Consider the following 21,487-nt stretch of genomic DNA (forward strand, 5'->3'; position numbering starts at 1 on the left):
CTATTGCCCAAGGATTTGGCCCCCGACCCACTCTCTTCACCCATGCACATCCATATGTAGTTGGCTTATACATTAATGCAAACATAACAGTCCTATAATTAGCAGGCTCGTAGCCTCCTCCCACTGTTTATGCATACTCAATGAGACCTACGACACTCATCAGTGTTTGATCATGGATCAGCCTGATGGAATAATAGCAGGGAGGAAAAGAACGGCTGGTTTGATCTTACGATCGATAAAGGGCCACGCTCTGGGTTTGAAGTTGCGGTTGGCGCTGCTACGGCTGTGAGAAGACGCTGCCAAGCTTTGCAAAATAATACATCTGCCAACCACATCTCCTGGACGTCAGCATTCCCGTGGGCTGCCATTCAACGGCTTGTCCACCCCCGGCTTTTCATCACTTCTAACAAGGGTTGCAAAGGTGATGACACAATGCGCTTGACTCATGCCACGTTGTTTCCTTTAACGTTGTGATCAGCCAGTGTTAAGTTGGACTCTTCTAATGATCATCAGTTGCCTCTGTGTTGTTGTGTCAGAGGGATTTGGGCTTGTGAAAACTTTTATCATGGAAGAAACAACAGAAACTGTTTTTCACCGCAGTATTCCATTGTCGTGCTACATTTATGGACAGCCATTTCCCTCTTTTCCAATTTGGTACTTGTAGACAATCTGAATCATAACACATGAATAGGTAAGTTGCACTTGGATACCATTTTGTGTATTTGTAACAGAATTTGAAATCTCAACATATATAATTTATCAATTTAGACTAGAACACTTTAACTAGAGATTCAATTAATAAAATGTTAACAGATTCATGTCATCTGGCCTTACAATTGGAACCTGATTGTTTAATTGTAATACCTTTTTTTATTACATACCAGCCCCTTTGAAATTCTGTTCCCTAGATCCCTACCAATCCACAAACTGTAACTCGGGGGTATACTATATTTTTTTTGTAATATGTCATAATCTTGTTGCTATCCAATGAATATCTTGAAATGGTACAAACTAAGATACGTGGTGAACTTCAAGAGGTTGACAAATTACAAAAAGGCATAGTTCTCCGCATTTTTAGTTTCTTTGCTTTTTTTTGTTTTCTTTTTCTTGATGCGCTCCAACTTACTCTCACAAATGTGTCGAGTGACGAAGGTTCCAGCCATCCAGGCTTGTTGGTGGTAACCAGGGCAACAACGATCGCAACTCTCCCCGCATGTGTTGTGTTCACATTCGCAGCTAAACTTCTGCATGGACAGACAGAGGTTGAAGAATGTTAATCAGACAGAGATAAACGTGGGTTAATTGCAAGAATTTATTCTCACGACGAGGTTGTTCAAAAGTTAAATGAAATATCTTTAGATTTCAGAGTAGCTACCTCAATCTGTCAAATGCCTTAGGATGTCAAAACATTTTGTCGTCTATCCATTAAAGTCTAATTACCCTACATTAATACAGTATAACATCCAACATCAAATAACTCAAAGATTCAGAAAAGACCTTTTGTCTAACCTTTGAGGTTGTGTTTCTCAATAATCATACACACAAGTGATATTCAGTTGTTGAGAAAACAGTGAAGGAAATGTGGCGTCATGTGGCTGAACAACAATCAATCCAATCTTCAAATAGATGGGTGCAAAAGGTAATTAACAGAATTTGTAAGTGGCCTATCAAACAATAATGTATTCACAAGGGAGGGCAATAAAAGGATCTTGTTTCCCTTCCCACATTTTCATCTGGTAACAAATGGGTTCACTACCACCTTCCTGAGAGAAAAGAAATCATAACACAGTTGGAGCACAATACTCCAATGGAAGACATTTGCCAATTTGGAGGCTTAGTAATTCAATTTAGTACTTTCTGTAAATTGGTTGAGGAGGAGAGGCTGCCAGATTGAACGGAGTACAATAGCGCATCACGGGCCAAGTTTGGTTATTTTGGCACAAGTCAGTTTCCCACCCGTTTTTATCTGATACAAAACGGTCCAGATCTTGGCTCCGGGCGACTTTTGTGTTGAGTGCGCATCCGAACAGATGTTCTGTGGACAATCAGTGACAAATCAGCTCACAGGTCTCCATTGTATCTGCCCTCTGAACATCTGCCCAGGATTTTACCACAAGGACCGTTGACCGTGTAGAAGAGCTAATATACTGTACTGAAAAAAAGAGCCAGATTTTAAATGATCGACACAGTTTTAGCAAAGGTTTTTATGTTCATGTTCACATTGTTTTGTTAGGAAAGAAACTATAGTCATATGTATTTATTTTTTTTGCCAAAATGGAGGGATAACCATGTTGACTGAAACATTGGAAGAAAATTGGGAGAAATTACTGCCATCTGATTCCAGACAAACAATATTTTGGAAATCCATCCAAACTTGAAAGCCTCTTAGACTTTGTGGATGATGAGAATGATGATAATGATGATGATCATGTTTTTTAAAGCGCTTATTTTGGCTCGGGACCACACTTGGAAATCAGCTGCATTCTAGAGCAAACACAATACATCTGCTTTGCCAGTACGAAAAAAAAAATGTGACTATATGAAAAGAAATAATGAAAGATGGATGAGTGGTATTATTGCGGGCAGCACGGTGGGTCAACTGGTTATCGCATTGGCCTTAAAGTTCTGACGTCCTGGGTTCAAATCCCAGGGCCCCACCTGTGTGGAGTTTGCATGTTCTCCCACGTGTCTGCGTGGGTTTTCTCCAGCAACTCCGGTTTCCTCCCAGATCCCCAAAAATATGCATTAATTGGGGACTCTAAATTGGCCTTAGGCGTGATTCAGAGTGTGACTCTTGTCTGTGTTCCCTATGTTCCCTGCGATTGGCTGGCAACCAGTTCAGGTAGTACCCCGCCTCCTGCCCGATGACAGCTGGGATAGGCGGCAGCACCACCGCGATCCTTGTGAGGATAAGGGGCTCATAAAATGAATGAATAAATGGTATTGTTGTGATTCACATTGTGCTGATTCCAGCAGCAGAGGTCAAAGCGGGAAGAGAAATTAAAAGATGATGGAATGATAAAACCCAAAGATGGCTGTTAAAATAACACATCACACTCTATATTGTTAATTAAATCATTTTAAAAGTCTTGAAATATTCTCCAGTTACTCTAACCTGTGTAACGATAGCTAATTTATGCATTCTGTGAAGGAAATTAATCCATTCTACTTTATGTATAAATTAATCATAATTAATGATGGACCAATGCATAATATTGAAATATGCATTTTTGCCCCCCTTTGTCTCGGGGATATATGTAGATCGTGGTGGAAAGAGCAGAAAAAAAAACGACAAAAAAGCTGGCACACCGTACACAAATGACATCACTTAATTCAATGACATCATCGGTTTAAGAGAGAAAGAAACACAATTGTCGTATCGGGGGTAAGGCTCGTCTCAGCCTGAGGACACGTACAGGACAAGAGGGCACGAATGTGTGAGAAAAAGCGTGCAAGATCAGGTGTCTGCTATCAAACACTCGACTGTTTGAACTGACACGCCAGACGACACCTGTGTCCCCTGTAGGAAAAAAAATTATATCATGGCGGCATGAAACGAGCTTAAAGCTTGCGGCTACTTGAATTTAAAAAAGAAACCAACATGTTATTATAAGAGGCTATGTTATCATGACACACATATGAGGGAGGACAGTGGTTTTACCTTGGTAACAGTGTTGAGTGGACAGGCCTTTGCGTGACCATAACAGATGCACATCCCTCCAACCGAAATATCCTTAATGGAGTAGTAGTACTGAGGAGAAACAACATGAGGGCATTCATGAGTGTGCAGACATATTGATGGCATGGCATCCCACCTTTAAAGTAATGATACATTAAAAATGTGACCTTGAAGTAGCACCTTTAATAAAAATAATAGTCTCTCGTCATTGCTTTCTGAGTCATTCTAGATTACTTAGGTCATATACAATATTTGTGGAGGAATTATGACCATCTCTGTGTTCAGCATTGAGGTTCATGGACTTGAGGTCACATGATCCGACAATCCAATCCTAAAGTAGTGGATCAGGGAGGGCAATTTATTTATTGATGCCGTAGACTGAAAACATTTGTTTGACATCAAAACACAAGGGTTATAATGAGGGGGGGGCAATACTTTTTCACAGCACTGTATATGAAATTGTCTGAAAAAAATGCATGTAATAGGCCACATCGGGCAACAAAACATATTTGACTCTCACATGCTCGAAGATTTTTACTCACATGAAAAATGGATAGAGTTGGACAAAAAGGGCTAAAAGATATATCCTGGAAATAAAAGCTGTCTTTGAATGTCAAATCCAAATGTTATCAGTCACTTGTGAAATATAACAGAATTGGACTCACAGCTCCAATGATTTTGGAGGCGAGAGTATCTCCATCATTAGAATTTCATTTTGAATGTAGAAATGTATGTACATATTGAGGTACAATGGAACCTCCAAATACTTGTGGTTCTGGGATTTTTTTTGTGTTTTTCTTTCTTGTCTTTGTTTTTGTGGGGAGCAACCCGAAAGTCCTTATTGGAAGTTTATTCACACTTATTCAATATTTTTGGGGGTTAAAAAAACAAAACATTAAATATTTGAATTCATATATGGCACAGAAGTGTAAGTCTTATATAAACATATTTAACTCTCTTGAGCTCATAAGCGTGTTTCCACAGCAAATTTGTATTTAGACATTTAAAACCAAGCACATTGGAACCTTGATTGAACAAAGTCAGAACCAATGGACTTCTGAGTTAATGGACAAAAACCCAAACTTCCTGAATGGCTTTCAATTTACCTACAATGACATATGCTATAGTAAAGTTGTATTAGAAACAACGTTACAATTTAAAATCCCTTTCCAGATCGACAGATACTGTGTATTTGCGCACGTAAGACGGATGAAAAGAAGATGGCCAGCCTTACCCGTCTTGTCACAATGGGATCGATATCTTTGGGGTCATGCAGCGTCAGCGTCATGAGGTCCGCGTTGAGCGTTCGGATCCTCTGAAAGACCAGCCTGATGTAGCGTGCTGAGGTGAAGTTCAGCAGGGTCGGGGAAGGGTCATCCGCACTTGGACGACCATTGATTAAAGAAGTGTGGATCTATACAAGGGAAGGATGGATAAATAGTGACAAGGAACAACAGAATGAAACTTGAGGCAAACATTAAAGGTGCATAGAGTCTGTTACAGTGACGGATGGTGTCAGAGGTGAGAGGCCTCCTGGGTCACAGATTTGTAGAAGGGAAAAGGACAGTCGCCTGAAAACATGCAGACACACACACACCTTCTGTACTCGACTTTAAATCCCCCCTACAATCTTGCAATTTTTGTCAGTTGGCTGGCATTAGAAAACACACTCAGCATGTTGCAGTCCTGTTTTACACAACTACAACCACAATAAAAAGTTAAACGAAATGTTAAATGAACCTCCCTTTGATAGCATCACTCAAAAGCATTTTTTAAACACAACTCTGGCTTGGTACCTCATTAGTTTTTTTTTCGATTTACTGTAACTGACCCGTGGGTGAAACTGATTGAACTATCATCAAATTCAAGTTTAAGACATATGCAGAGAGTGCCAAGTGATTATAGTGTGTTGTGTTGAGAAGAGGTGCTATTGGTGATCGTGATGGGTTGATCGAGTCTACAGAAGCTTCACCATGTCAAAAAGACGGGTCAAACTGAGACTTTACCTTTTCTGACAAAGGCACAGTGTAAAAATAAAGCCATAGTAGCACAGTGGTTATGATAGCATTGGAAACCTACAAACAAGCACTAACAAGCAACAAGCAGTGCTGTGTATTTATGTCCTATTTGTCAAGTGCGATGAGTGAAGCTATTAGCCAAGATTAGCTTCACATGATAGCTCTCTGTGCTATTGTTTTTAACAGGTTAATATCGGTCTTGTTTACGTGTGATAATACTTGCATGGTAATAATTCAAACATTGTCAGTAGTTGAAAAAATTTAATGGAAACAAATTATGAATCAGATTCCAATCGAAAGTCAATCATTTTCTCACATTGGAGCTCACTGGGGGAGCGAGTGAGCTAGAACTCACCTCAGTGGCGGGGTACACCCTGGACTGGTCGCTAGCCAATCAATCACAGGGTACATACACTTGGGACAATTTATAGTCTTTAAAGAACCTAAAATTCATGTTTTGGGAATGTGGAAGGGGCCAGAGTACCAGCAAAAACCCCAAGCAAGCACAGGAAGAAGTGGCAGCATGCATAGTATTCATAATCTTTTTATGGTCAACCCGAGTTTTTGTTTTTATTTTGAAACAGACCAGAGTATGGTCACAAGGACAATTATTATGCACTACCACGGCATACCTAATTCGAGTATAGAATGCTAATTATTTGCTGTCCAGTAAGAGCAATGTCAACAAGCAGCCACACAGTAAGCGAGAGAACTTCTGTCAGCCTGTCTCACTAATGTAGCCAAAAGCAACATTTGGCATCTGCCAAAAACTTGTCAATTGTGCCAAAAGTGGGTGTGTGGCAATGGGGGGGATACTTGATGGGTGCAAGCTGCACACTTGGAAGTAACATAGGAGATGGCTGTGTAGGTGTGAACGTGTTATGAGTGACACTGTGTGTGTGTGTGCGCGTGTGTGTTGTGTGCGTGACTGTGTGTATTTAAGTGTAATTGTGTGTGAGACACACAGCCTCTGACTCATTATAGTTGCACTGTGATCAGACGGCTAGGGAGCTGTCAACCACAAGCGCGCATGCACACACGGCACATTCAGACTCCTCCGTTACTTGCAGCTCTTGACATCTCCTCGCTCACACCCCCTCCGGTGCTCTCCCATAGGACACACACACACGTACACACATATAGAAGACAAACACACTAGAAAAACACACAAACACTTGCACCCATGGGGGAATGTGCACACATATTCAGACAGGCAACTACAATTAGAAGCCTGCGCAGGAAATATAGACATGTATGTGTGTGTGTGTGTGTGTGTGTGTGTGTGTGTGTGTGTGTATCCTGAAGCCTTGCGTTCGTTTTTGTCAGTTAAGAACGCTATTCTACTTTTGAATGCACACACGCACACACACAGCTAGACAATAGTAAACACTAATAATCAAGCAACCACTATCATCACAATTATTTCACTCATGCATTAAAATTTGACTGACTGAAATAATGACAGTTTTAATTATCACATCAAAAAATTTTAATGCCTTCTACACACGCTGTTCAGAAAAACAAAGGACGGCACAACAATTACTTCATTGAATAAACATAACCTGTGTGCGAGTATTCTTCCTTAAAAGGGAGAAGGTAATCCGTAACAAAAATATTAAACTATGGATCAATAATGCAGGTAATATAGTTAACCAAATGAGAACAATAATTGTCTTAACAAGTAGGGTTATTCAAAAATGTTATGATGATGATAATTTGAGGCTGTAGATAGGCTAAAATGGTCTTCCACAAACCCGAGTAAGCTTGTTGAGTTGTCTTGAATGGCAAAATTTCAATCCCGGAGTGCACTATAATCCTGTGAGCACAATGTAATAACTTGCACCATACGATAAGAAAATATTGATTTAAAAAAAAAAAATCCATCTTTAGGGTCATCGAAGCTGTGAAGGCCAAAAAAAATAAATGGAAAAACATATAGTGACAGCAATGGACATAGTGTTTCACCCGAAAACTGATCTGTCGGTAATAATATTGTGTTAACCAATGTTTACACCAAGAGATACAGTTCAAATCAGCTCGGAACAGCACGTTTTGAAAAATCCAACCCTGATCCGTCAGGGTCAGACGTGCAGGCGGGATGTCAATAGTTGTGTCAGATACTCTCCCAAATGAAATGCGGCTTAACGTTTTTATAACAACCAATTCCACACAAATACATTTGGTGGGTTTAAAAAGGAAAAATTCAGTTGTTCTTACACTAACGTAATTGGTGTGTGTGCGCGTGTGTGTGGATAGTTGGATGTCTAGCATGTAAGGGAGGCCTACTGATGTGAGTTGGTAGGTTTAAATAATTAGTAAATTTGTTTGACCAAATTGAGCATGAAGTTTGACATCCAAGACTCCCTGCCCATTATGCTTTAACTACAAGGAATTGTCTATTAAAGAAACAAAGGAACTGACGCCGCCACGCGTCTTAACTATCTAAATGTTTAAAGTCACAGCAACTGTGTGAACGAGCAATTCAGACATGAAAACGTCTCGCTTTGGCGATTTCTGTTTGAAAGGGGACATCCAAATAAATTCAAGCTCATCTGTTAAGCCTCTGATATGCCAGTTAGGTCCATAGGCAGTTTGCAAAGGAAGATTGCAACACTAGAAATCAACAAAACAACAAGATTGGGTACAAGCCTTTTTACACTGCCTGTTAAAAGATTCATTCACCTCATTATTGGGATGTTCTGTATAAATGGCACTGAAAATGAATGGCAGTAGAAAGTCATACTGATTTTTTCTGGGGTTGTTTTAGAGTTGTAAGAGAGGCAGGAAAGCAGCTGTGGGAAAACTACGGGTAATCCCTTTATGCAAGGATAGGGGTGTGGATTGTGGCACTCAATACCCTCTCCCATTAGGCCTGGTATACACAAAGATTTTCCCACATCTAAATTCAAAGATTATTTATCTGCCACAGGCCCCAAACATGAAGATAAAAAAATTGTGCATTCAACAGTTTTGGTCATCCTGCGTGTGATGTGCTCCGATAATCAACAGTACACACGTAAAGATTCTGTTCAGCCGTCGAGCTCAAAGTCTCGCTGGATCATACGTGATCTCACAAAACCAAACAATAAGAAACATTTCTGGATATGTGACGATGTTTGCTGAGTGTTCCCTAAGGTTGCTGTAGCAGACAGCTTTGTAAAACGGCAATGTTCTCAAAAAAAATGAGTTGCTTTGGAAAATACTTCTTGTTGTCTTAGAAACTCACAACAGACATTACCTCTCCATTCTCCAATGGGTGGATCTTGGAATAGAAAGATGTGCAGATAACTTCATCATCTCTAGTATACGACGGAGGTCCTGTCCTTGGATTCATGTTGAATCTGGTCAGACATTCCGTCTCTGTGAGGGCGAAGAACTGCCACGGTTCATAGGTCAAACCGTCTATTGAACGCTCCAAGATCCAGTTACCTGCAGAGAGAAATATTTACTGTAATTTATCATGTACAATGAACATTGTTTTCCCCAAGAAATTGTCAAAATTCAATCGTGTGCTTATACATATGTATAGGGGAAAATAAAACACTTGCACATTTTCTAAGTGTATTCCGCGACCTGGAGGTTATGAAAAAGCCGTACACTATAATTACAATGGCCACCGCCACCTAAATGTCTCAGAAAGGTCTACACTTTCATTCCAATTTGCCACTGCCACCTTGGTGTTATGAAAAAGGTGTCGCCAACGCTTCCAATATGACAGGGGTACATTCCGTCATATTTGTACAGTTGTGCTCATAGGTTTACATACCCAGGCAACATTTTTGAAATATTGTTTTTTTTTTTAAAACATGACTGATGATTAAACAATATCCATCCATCCATTTTCTTAGCTGCTTATCCTCACATGAGTCGCAGGCCATGCTGGAGCCTATCCCAGCTGTCAACAGGCAGGAAGCTGTGTACACCCTGAACTGGTTGCCAGCCAATAGCAGGGCACAAAGAGACAAACAGCCGCACTCACAATCACAACTAGGGGCAATTTAGAGTGTCCAATTAATGTTGCATGTTTTTGGGATGTGGGAGGAAACCGGAATGCCCGGAGGAAACTTACGCAGGCACGGCAAGAACATGCAAACTCCACAGAGGCGGGTCGGGGATTGAACACGGGACCTCAGAACTGTGAGGCCAACGCGTTCCAGCTGAACCACCACTCTCCCAATTAAACAATAATGATCATTCGTTTTTTTATAGTTATGTTTTGCCTGTTCCTTCATGTTTTCATTCAAGAATTTTACACATCTTACAAATTCTTCCTGAGTAGTCAAACATACAAGCACAACTGTGCGTTTTCTCATTTAAGTTTTGAAATAACCAATGTCCGATTATTGCAGTTTTCAGTGAAGCTTTTACAAAAACAATAATAACATGAGCTTTAATGCTAGTGTTAACATAATATTAAGTGTCCTGTCAGGTCTACCAGCAGCATACAAGAATAAACTAAGTAATGTAACTTTAATCGATTGAAGTTTATCTCAGGTTAATTTTATGAATAATTAAATTCATTAAATTGGAAAAAAGAGTAAAATTGCACTCTTGAATTGGATTATGGCATTTTATTTATTGTGCTATTATACTGTATTTTCTCATGTAATGTATGTGGTTCTGGTTGCACGTCACAATCAAAGCAATGTGAAAAAATGACAGTGTGAGTCTGTTTAAATAGTAATGATTTAGTGGAACGCTTACCAGGTCGAGGCGAGTTGGCAGCCTTAATGATCACGTAGGCTATCTGGAAAACCTGACAATATAAAAAAGATTAATGATTGAAACTGACACATTTAAACATTTTAGACTGTGATTTAAGCATCCTTGTATTTACATATGGATGAAGATGACTAGATCCCTCTGAGGAAGATACGGAGAACCCAGCTGACCATTAGTGGCGTGTCTACAGTACTGATACATAAACTCTTGCACTTAAGAGCATAATTGTTCAAAGGGACACTGGTCTTGGAGAGGCTTTTTTGGCTGACATAGACGTCTCTCTCTCTAGACTCGAAGGTTCCAGTTTAATTCTCCGTAAACCTATAAAGTATCCATCCATCCATTTTCCATACTATTGTGCAAAATTAAGACCTGCAAACTCCCCAATTAAATGAAAACATGTACGCATCCTAAAAATTGAAAGTCCATCTATGAAAATGGTCGTTCAATGTTACAAACACTAGAAGTAGGCTAATACTGCAGTCTAAATCTAATCCACTGCTTACTGGATCTTTTTATAATGGGAGCAGTGTCATATTGCAGTGATCAAAACAGCCATTGTGTGTGTGTGAGCGTGAAGGAACAGTACGTTTTGGAGTAACCTGATATCAGTTACACAATGCCCTAACAAAAGAGTGACTTTTACATGAAGTTACACCAAAAAGAGGCTACTGTATAGTATGTGTGGCGTATCGAATTCTGTGCTTTGATCAGACAACATTCAAGAAAAGGATTAACTTCTAAGTAGAAGAATCAACATCGCATCAACAAAAACACTATTTACATGCTCTTATAACAAAACAAGTAAAAATGATTATCTTGTCAGCTCCAATCCGACAGGCTAAATTACAATTTTCTTGATTTTTTAAACTGAGAAATTGTTTCTACATCTCACATGTGAGCCTCCTGTCTTGTTAAAGAATGTTGGACCTGAATCACGTACTGCATATCCACCCATCCATCCATCCATCCATTTTCTTTTGCCGCTTATCCTCATGAGGGTCGCTGTCAACGGGCAGGAGGCGGGGACACCCTGAACTGGTTGTCAGCCAATCGCAGGGCACATGGAGACAGATAACAGTCGCACTCACAATCACACCTAGGGGAAATTTAGAGTGTCCAATTAATGTTGCATGTTTTTGGGATGTGGGAGGAAACCGGAGTGCCCAAAGAAAACCCACGCAGGCACGGGGAGAACATGCAAACTCCACACAGGCGGGGCCGAGATTGAACCCGGGTCCTCAGAACTGCGAGGCCAACGCTTTACCAGCTCAGTCACCGTACCACCCCTACTGCATATAATTTTTATTCAAATTTCTTTTTAGAGGATTCTTTAGGAAAAATAAATCTAATGCTAGATTCACACTACATGGCTCAAGTGAGAATTCAGAAGCTTTGCTTTACAGTGGCACTATTTGGATATGAATCATGGCTGCCTACAAAGGAAATTCCCAATGTGGATGAAAATTAATGATGTATGTACTACTATCTGGCTGTGTGGGTTCAGTGTCAATTACAGCCGGGTGTATATGTCATATATCGAGACATAAATCTTTTGAGGTGACCTTTGATGACTTAATTAAAGTTCACAAAGTTATACTTGGGTCAGTTTGGTGCGAAAGAACTTGATTCCTCACCCACCCCAAAGTAGAACAGAGATTATTTGTGAGCGACGCCCTCTCCCCAAGCATCAGTGATGCGGGACCTTAAAAATGTTCTCCCGGATGAATGGACAAAGATTTTCACAGATGCGCTAACATCTTTGCTAACGTTTCAGTACTACGATACAGTATATAAAACACTAAATAGTGGAAGTTTATTTACTACATGGCATTCTCTACATATTGACATATAGTAAGAGGTTGAGTCATTACAGTCATCAAGGTGGATCGACTTAAACTCAAACATCTGGACGCTCTTATTAAAGAGACAGAAAAGAGGTTCCCAGAAGAATCCATCTGTTCTTGTTTTTCCCACTGATATCATTAAAATGAACTTTTGTCAAAGGAATAGCCATCATTGACAACTACAAGTTTGTTCATATATGATAGCCCAACAATGAATTCATTGTCTCAAAGTACTCAAACATTTTATCAAAGTATATAAAGCAAAAGTGACACTTTTCCAAATAGTTAAACATCGCAGCCAAATGACCAATAAGAAAGATTTATTTTGCTTCCCCAGCTGACTATTTAAGGTCTGTATCCAGTGTGTTTGGAGAGTCTGCCATTAAATGGACTGGAGGAATTTGTGTTGTCTCTGTGAGCTTTGCACAAATAATTTGGGAGGAACAGTTGGTATTTAAATATCACCGCTGGGCACATGCTAGAATTTTAGTTGGCTTAAAAAGTGGAAACATACTAATAATGTGACTTGGAAGTTAATTGTTAAAAGACCAAAAGGGCAATCCAGATAGTTAATTGGGAGAATGAGGGAAGTCATTTAAGTGAAGTGGGTTCTAGGATGCTAACATAAAAACACGAGAGAAGCTGACAGGTGCATATGCCACAAGGCAGAGCCTAAAAATTTACTGTCACTGGAAATGTGTTAACATCTCACTGGACTATTAAAAAGGTTTTTGGCCCATTTCTTAATCGCTCGACTCATCCAATTTTCTCGCCTGCCAAACTTTCAGGCAAGAAAGTAGCAGATATTCACTGGAGTCATCTCATTGCCCTTTTTATACATAGAGACATTTTGAATGTTGCAGTTCTGCGTATAATAGAGTGCGGGGAAAAAACATTAAAATGGAGCGCTCTGCATGAAAAAAACATACACAACTAAAATTGTTTTTGTTAGTGTTTTCCACATCTGCTTAAATAATGAAGAGACTGCAGAAGAGCAAGACAGCAACAGAGCAATAAAGGCCTCTGGATAGAATAGATTAGAAAAATGGAAATGTTCTGTGTTTGTGTGTACACTTAAAGACATGTAAAAATGTATAAGTCGCAACAAAGCTGACTTGGTAGGTATTTGGCCTTAAGGTTTTTAATATTTTATCTATTGGGTATAACAACAGATGTTGCAATCTCTCACAGTCTTGCTTTGGCCTGAGCTGCTGTCACCTGCTGGATGTCACCCGCCACACCCCAAAAAAAGTGTACATTGAAGAACATGAAAACAACTGTTATAGTCCAAATGCTCGACTAAGAGACTGGATCAGAGATGGTTTGATATTGACTTTTCATAAATAGGGTATATTGTTACTTGAATGGGATTAGTTATACAGGATTGCAAATTGCTGTCATTGAACTGTAATGTGTTACAGTAATTTTTGTGGTAATACATCAAAACAGCAGCAGAACAATAACTTGGCATTTCTAAATTTCTGGAAAAATTATAACCATAGCAAATGTATTATCGTAAAAAACATCTGGGTTTGGTATTTTCCATTTGAATTGTATAATTGATCACAAAATCTAATTATCCATTCTCTGTACCATTCATCCTCATCAGTATTGCGGGTGGGCAGCAGCCTATCCCAACTGACAATGGGCAGGATGCGGGGGACACCCTGAACAGATTGTCAGCTAATCGCAGGGCACATACATTATAGACAAACATGTGACTCTATCTAACCGGTGATTGACATGTGGACCGCCCAGTAATTACTAAACAGTGGATGAAAGTCAAACTACTGACAGTACAGTCAGGCTTTGTAGGAAGCCGGGAATTTACAGAGGCACCAGTCACTATGGAAAGGAACAAGAACAACATCCTGGGGAATGGAACTTGCGGGTGATTTCTAAATCCCTCCAAAGCAACGGGAAAAAATGGTTATGATTAGCTTTGTAACATGCACTACTGAGATACTGAGTAATTGTATAATATAAAAGAAACTTGCATTAATGTCATTTGAGAATCTGAAGGTCTGGTCGTAAAATGCAATACAAGTACAATATTGCCTGAATATTATCCTATTGCTTTGCCTCACAAAGAACATTAATGTACTGCATCATACCACACACTCATCAAGACTGCAAAAGAACCAAAGATTGAAGTGCGGATCTAATTGACGGCCATTTTAGCCAAGCTGCTGCACTAGGGCAAATAATGTACTATCTGTATTGCTAAAGATCAAATATTTTTATCATACATCCCTTCAGCCATTCATCATACACAAAACTCTCAAATCGAATGTTTCTGTACAGGAAAAGATACTAAACTTAAAGCAATTAGTTGAATAATATGATCTGAATTCTTGTCATGAAATACAGCCTATGGAGAAGAAAGATGTAAATGTATGTCATAATATTCCAGAAGTAAGGATATTAAAAGTGCTTTGACTGACAGCTGCTTTCAGGATCCTGATCACTCCGGCAGCTTCTCCTCACGCCTCCCCCAGTCTGCCTGGCCCGTGAATCATTAGACCACATTCTTCAAATTATCTATGAATAATCCTGGCTGATACATTTCCATTTTAACTGCAATTTACCTGAATTGTGAAGTGGACCATCCTTGGACATTTACTGGCAATTTCACAGTGTACATATATGTTAAAATTAATGGCTAAGGTCATAAAAGAAAGAGTGATGCCTTGCTACACAATGCTATGACCAAAGTCCGATAAAAGCCCAAGTAAGTCTGTTGATTCTACAAAGCGTCACTGTCAGGTAGAAACACCCGACAATATATTCAAATTTGATAAATTTGGTATTTTTCACAAATCCATGCGCTTGGTCAGTGCCAATTTGGTCTGTTATTTTTATAAATACCCGCACAGTTTCAAGACTTGAAAATTGCTCGGTCTCTTCGACTATGCAATGTTAATGGTTCAGTAATCATGCTGTTTTATTCATTTCCTGAAAAGTGATAGTTTTGGTGACTTTACCAGGTGGGACTGACCAAACTGGGCTTGACCAACTTTGCTATGCTACGGCTAAACCCTACCCAAGAAAGCTAGAAAAAAATAACTTACAAAATCTCCATTCAAAATAGGTGTAGACTCCGCAACATATATTGCGACTACCGCAAAGGTCTCTCCCAAAGTCAGCAAGCAGAAGCTCCAGCTCACCTATGACCTTAGTGAGGCCAAAGACTACAGAAAATGGATGGATAAATAGACAATAAATGGCAAAAATGTGGCTTGCCTTTGTCACCATCAGTATTTTAACATATGTCAAGCGCTTCCTTTCAAAACAAGCTGTATAAAAATGTCTCACAAGTATGAACGTGGCCCTCTGCGATCTTTCAAAAAATAAAAAAAATAATCTGTAGCACATATTTGCCAATAACACAATCAAGTGGGATCTGACATGTCCCTCGTTACTAAGGAAAATGTGTCATTATGAAATAAGTGCATTGGATGTCAGGAATGCATCAGTAGGTGGTCGCCAAGAAAAAATGTCTCCCGTATTAAAAAGCTTTTAAAGAATCATTGCACGGCAAATGGAGCAAGATGATGATTGCCGTAAACTGCCAAGCCTGCAGTCAACTGTTATAATCAATTTTCAATCAGGGCTCTTTGGCACTCATTCGAAGCTTGACTGGGACAAAGGAGAAGACAAGGGCTCGCTGCACAGGTTGGGTCACCAGCTCGGAGCGCTGTGACCTGATTTTAGAACTTGTGTGAGCTGTTTTCAAAATGACCCAGACTTCCAAATAATTCATTACGATTTATTTTTTTCAACGATGCACAAAATGTATGAACGCTTTGATGCTAAAGAGGATGTGCAATTACAGTGACGAACTTCATGCCCAATTGCAAAGTTGTGCCGAAAGGAAATACAATACACACTACTCACAAAAAAATATAATCTAAATTTAAGTTGGAATGTGCCATAGAAGTGCTGTTGAAATACCCACATGCCCCACAGGTGCAATATCCTTGCCCGAAACAGAACATAAGTGACATCGTCAGCAACAACATGGAAGGCTTTTATCCTGGAAACACACAGGCTGAAAAGCCAGATAGCCTCAGCATTATTTAGCCCTAATCTTGATTTACCACCAGTGTGTTTATCTCGTCTGTCCACCTCCAGTGGCAGATTTCTGATTTGTATCTGATTTCGGGCCACAGATGATCAAGGCCCAGTTGGGATCTAAGGACATCTAATTCCTTATTCAGATTGCTTACTTTGCCTTGGCGCATAGCTATACTGAGTCAGATGCGATAAACTAAATCCGAATTTTCTCAGTGTGGGATTAAATCTAGGTTGAGGAAGGCAAACCTTTAGCATAAATTGAGTATCGTGAAAGTGTGTTTGTTTCCTACCTGTTTCAAGTCCAGTGTTATGGTCACATAGTGGTACTCCATTCCATTCTTGATGGAGGGACTCTGCCACCAACGGTTCGTCCCATCAATGGCATATTCTATAGGGTGACGCTCTGTAGACAGACAAAACAGTACTCCATCAATTCAATCCCAAAAACATTCAAGACGGATCTACAGTGATGGATTGCTGAACAAATTTTATAATTATGAACCATCTTGAATATGTGTGTGATAGTCTCTCTTACCGTATGGTTTCGCACTGTTCTGATAGCAGATTCGACATTGTGGGTTTCTTACAGGCTGACCTGGGACATGTTCCACTAGTTTACAGAACATCTCCGGTCCAGACAGCCCGCACGTAGCATTGGTTGTAATATCTGCCATGGATGCCAAGTTCAAAACAGCCGGGAATAACCCTGCGATTAATAAAAAGAAGACAATTACAATTACATTGAGCAATAGCTAGTGAATCTTGATGCTTTTTTCTTCCTAAATCAAATCATAAAGGCTCCAGTTCATGGCTACCCTGACCCATAAACGTGGGATAGAAAATCTATTTTTTTATTCAACTCATTTTTTTTTTTTAACACAACTCAGGATGAATTGAATATGTTAAGAAATGCTCACCACAGTCGGACACACATACTGTAAATGAGAACCTTGAAATAACATATATGAGTTTTGTCTGAATATGCCAAACCAAATTTAAACAGGTGCAATGACAGAAAAACATAAACACAGATACATAAAAATGCAGTCTAGTCATAAACGGGAGGAACGTGTGAACCAGAAGTGGAGGAAAGTGGTTCATGTGTATGTCTGCGTCCAGATGAGCACAGCTGTTGGAGCAGATGTCAACACTGTTGAACTGTGAAGAACATTTGAGACATCCAAATAATCTATGAATGTACAAACTCTCACACACAAATCATTCTCAATTTAATGTCCAATGAAAACTCAGTGCTGCTGTTTCACGGAAAATATTAACAAATAATAAGTCCCTATTTGACCCTAACATTCTGGGCTCTATTTTTGTGACTGGCGTCGAGCCGGCACCGCAAGCGGCTTAACTCTACGAGAAGGCGGGTTGAACTGGTGTTAGTAAAAGTAAGTTTCTTTCAGCTTGTCCCGTTAGCGGTCACCACAGCGAAACACTCATATTTGTTCGGGACAGTTTTTATGCCGGATGCCAGTGCAGCCCATCGCACCTAAAAGAAGGGGGGAGGGGAGGGGGGTCTAAATATAAAAATATATTTATGAATGCACTATATCTGCTGTCCACCATGCATGTCTGCAGACTTCAGGATCTGTCTACCTCCACCCTGATCCAATTCACCAAAATCACATTTGACTAGCTGTGCTTGAAGTCAGACATGGGCTCAACATTGATCATGTGCCACCAAATTGTCACTCTACCGGGTAATTCACCAAGGACCCTCACCCAGGTTGGCACAAACATGTCTGCCAAATTGGCAAACGTGCAGAGCGAGCCTTGTGCTTGCATAAAAGTAAAGATGACGCAAATGCGCCTTCCCACAGATGTGCCGTCTACAAAAATAGAGCCCCGGAGCTTCAAGTACCTGAAAGGTATACCGGCATATAGTAAGGACAATATTGTCTCTACCATTGCCATGGCAACCCAGGATCAAATACCTTAGTTGTCTGAAACATTGATGGACAAGCCAGGCCACCTCTAATATAATGTTAGAATCGGTGTTATTTATTTATTTTCTTTTTTAAATTGAGCTTTTTGGGGGTTTTCTGTCTTCCTAAGATGACATAGCAAACTCCTGTAAATGTTCCATTTTGTAAAACCTTTCTTCGCTTCCTTTTCATGTTGAACAAAAAGGTGGGAAGACATCGGTGTCAGGGATCGGATTTCAAACCCAATGAGTGTCATGCACACAATGACGGTTTTACCTTCAGGTTCTTAACACACCATTCTTGTTTCCCTGGCCTTATAACCAAAGAAACCTGCTTGAGAGTCACTGTATTCCCAGTCTGTTCACTGTTTAATGTGTGTAAGAATTCCCTGCAATACCAGTGTATTCATTCATTCATCTTCCGTTCTGCTTATCCCCATTCGGGACGCAGTTATTCCGTAACATGTCACAATTAACAGGCTCAAGCTTAGAACAGTGTCTTTGTACTCCAGGATGGTTACAGCGTTCTGTCAAATATGTGTAGAGTAGAAGTCCCATTTCTGTCTCTCAAGGTACATTCTACACTAAACTCACGACACCACATGAGTGGTGCTAATCGTTTCCAAGATGGAAAGTCCTAATAGGTACTTTGTGTCTATTTAGCTCATTGCTAACAGACAACTCAAAGGTTTAAAAGATGTCCCTTCACACAGGAAAGGTTGGGAAACACTGGACTACAGAATAGTGAGGCATGCCACTTGATCAATAGTCACTAAAACAAGACATTAGTAATGGAGCTCAAGCTAAATTAAAGCAGAAAATGTCCCCAAGGTTTCTTTGTGCAAGGAAACAATGTTTGCTTTTTCTGTCATGAGAAGGAGATGAGTCTTCATATTGTGTGTAGTGTATCCTCCCCTCTGTGTGTGTGTGTGTGTGTGGTGTGTGTGTGTGTGTGTGTGTGTGTGTGTGTGTGTGATGGATGTGTTATTGTTAAGTTTTGGGGCGAGATGTAAGCGTGATGGAATAAAAAGGAGGTTGAAAAGGACGGGATCATCTCTCTGTGCACCTCCTTCTCCATCTGCCCATCCACCCTGAGCACTTCAGTGTTACAGGCTGGGAAAAAATATGGAAAGATTGATGAAGATGCCAAGATAGATGGAAGGATTCTCAGAGAAGGACAGTGTGTTGTTATAAAAGGGTCACGGCTGGGAGAGGAATGAGGGATGAGTCTACTGTAATCCTCTATACTCACACATCTATATGGAGGATGTGAACGCATCTACATATAAAGTTGTGTGCAAGCATAAACCCAGAGATGAAAAATGCTCAGGAGCAAAAAAAAAAAAAAAAAAAAAACCAAATAAAAATCCGCAACATCGACAAAGAACTCTCAGTGATAAAGTACAGTGAAAACTCCAAAGTTCAAACACAATCCAATTTGTGCTATTTAAAAACAATTTGCCCCATAACAAATCGTGTAAATTAATATAATCTGAGCAAATTGCTGCCATTCTAAAATTATCGGCAATGTTTTGTAGCATTTTAATGTCCCTAGCTGTAATACAACTGTAAAAATAACTGACTTACTCTATAAAAACACTAAATAAGACTCTAATTATATTATTCCCGTTGATGATTAATGACATGGGCCGAGTGAATGAAATTTGTCCAGGAAGAAAAAAAATATAAATTTACTAGCACTATAGTTTTTACCAAGGAAAGTGGAGCCAGTTTGGGAACCTTTCCAAGACCCTTTATTTTTCAAAAAAGCGACACACAACAAATCTAGTGACTTTTTGTGGCATTACTGAAAACCTTTGGAGATTGAGACTCCAGAGCAGTAGACGTTCAGCCTTCTGTGTGAACACTAAACAAAACGCTGTTGTCAATGTTCAGACAGGTAAAACTAGATAAGTCAAAGATGAATGGATAAACACTACGCTAGTATGTAGCGTTTATCTATTCATGTTTAGCCCTACGGTGAAACAGATTGAAGGCTCTTTCGAGAAATGCCCTTCAAATAATCATCTCATATTTGGGGGACATTCAACTTTACTTAAAGCAAACAACAAACTGTTTCTGTACGTCAATGGCTGCCTGAGACACTATCTGTAAAACAGCAATGGAACAGAACTAATTTCCTGGTTCTAACAGACAAGTCAATCACCTCAAGATAGTCACTTAGATAACAAAGAAGAACACAGAGTAGATTTTTTTTTAAATCTTGGTTAAGGAAGCATCTATTAAACAGCTGAGGTTAACAAACCACGCCAGAGCTATGTACAACATGACCTTTTTGACCTCTCCATATCACGGGCTGATTCCAAGCACACACTTCAAACCTTGACATTAGAGGAGTAATGCCAGACTGCAAATGTCCAAATCACTTGGAACGGATCTTAACGAGATGGGAGAGTATCTGGATGAATGCAAACATCTGAAGGTTGAGGAGGGAGGTGATTTGCATGAGAGCGAGGAACTTCTGTCAGTAAGGGTCGGAAAGAGAAGGAATTTGAAAAGGAACAACAACCTCCATAACATCAATATTGAATGGATTCTACATGAGAATGTCCCTGAAGAGAGTTTGTTTTATCAGAAATTCAAATTTGTGGGCTGTTCTGTCCATAAAACGAGTTAATAATGTTCACCACAGCACACACCTTACAAAAATATGTCACTTAAACACATGGGTGGTGTCCCAAGTGGCCACAGTGTCTCGTTCCCATGGTTACATATTTCTAACTGAAATGTTTGGAATAATGTCATGTTTCTAAATGCTCCTGTATGGCTCCTGATTGACTTAATGGTGGCTGATGTCATGCAAGACGGTTGTCACTGCTCAGTGGCATGCATCCATAAGGAGGAAATGAATTGATATTTTGCTTTTTCCCTGAGGCACAGCATTCTAACGACACAAGAAGGTTGTGGTCACCTTTATCATTAAGATTTAACCCAAAACCCTCCAGTTGTTTTCCAAGAATCACCTGTTATCATTTATCATTGCTATTCTTTTTTTTTCTGCCAGTTCCACAAATAGAAACTGAGCTTTGTGGTACATCTCAATGCGCATATTCAAATTAGACACATAACATTTGACAATATTTCTGATTATCCTGCCTTTCCCCGATACTCTTTTGCCACCCAAAACCAGATTATTACATCGGTGGAAATTTCCTTACTCAATCAACAGCAAAGCCACACATCTACTGTA

The 21,487-nt window shown here is 39.7% G+C and overlaps 1 protein-coding gene across 1 annotated transcript in view; it reads right to left on the reverse strand.

Moving 5' to 3' along the window:
* The window catches only part of lama2 (laminin, alpha 2), a 135,971-nt gene that overhangs the window by 93,542 nt on the left and 20,942 nt on the right, over positions 1 to 21,487 (reverse strand). Inside the window, exons 2-8 of the mRNA XM_061812204.1 lie at positions 16,879 to 17,049; positions 16,634 to 16,746; positions 10,402 to 10,453; positions 8,936 to 9,126; positions 4,914 to 5,093; positions 3,662 to 3,751; positions 1,127 to 1,244 (exon numbers count right to left, since the gene is read on the reverse strand). Of these exons, the coding sequence (XP_061668188.1) occupies positions 1,127 to 1,244; positions 3,662 to 3,751; positions 4,914 to 5,093; positions 8,936 to 9,126; positions 10,402 to 10,453; positions 16,634 to 16,746; positions 16,879 to 17,049 (915 nt within the window). The remainder of the gene's footprint in view (positions 1 to 1,126; positions 1,245 to 3,661; positions 3,752 to 4,913; positions 5,094 to 8,935; positions 9,127 to 10,401; positions 10,454 to 16,633; positions 16,747 to 16,878; positions 17,050 to 21,487) is intronic.

This window comes from Syngnathoides biaculeatus, chromosome 23, assembly GCF_019802595.1.
Source record: "Syngnathoides biaculeatus isolate LvHL_M chromosome 23, ASM1980259v1, whole genome shotgun sequence".
NCBI classification, from domain to species: domain Eukaryota; kingdom Metazoa; phylum Chordata; class Actinopteri; order Syngnathiformes; family Syngnathidae; genus Syngnathoides; species Syngnathoides biaculeatus.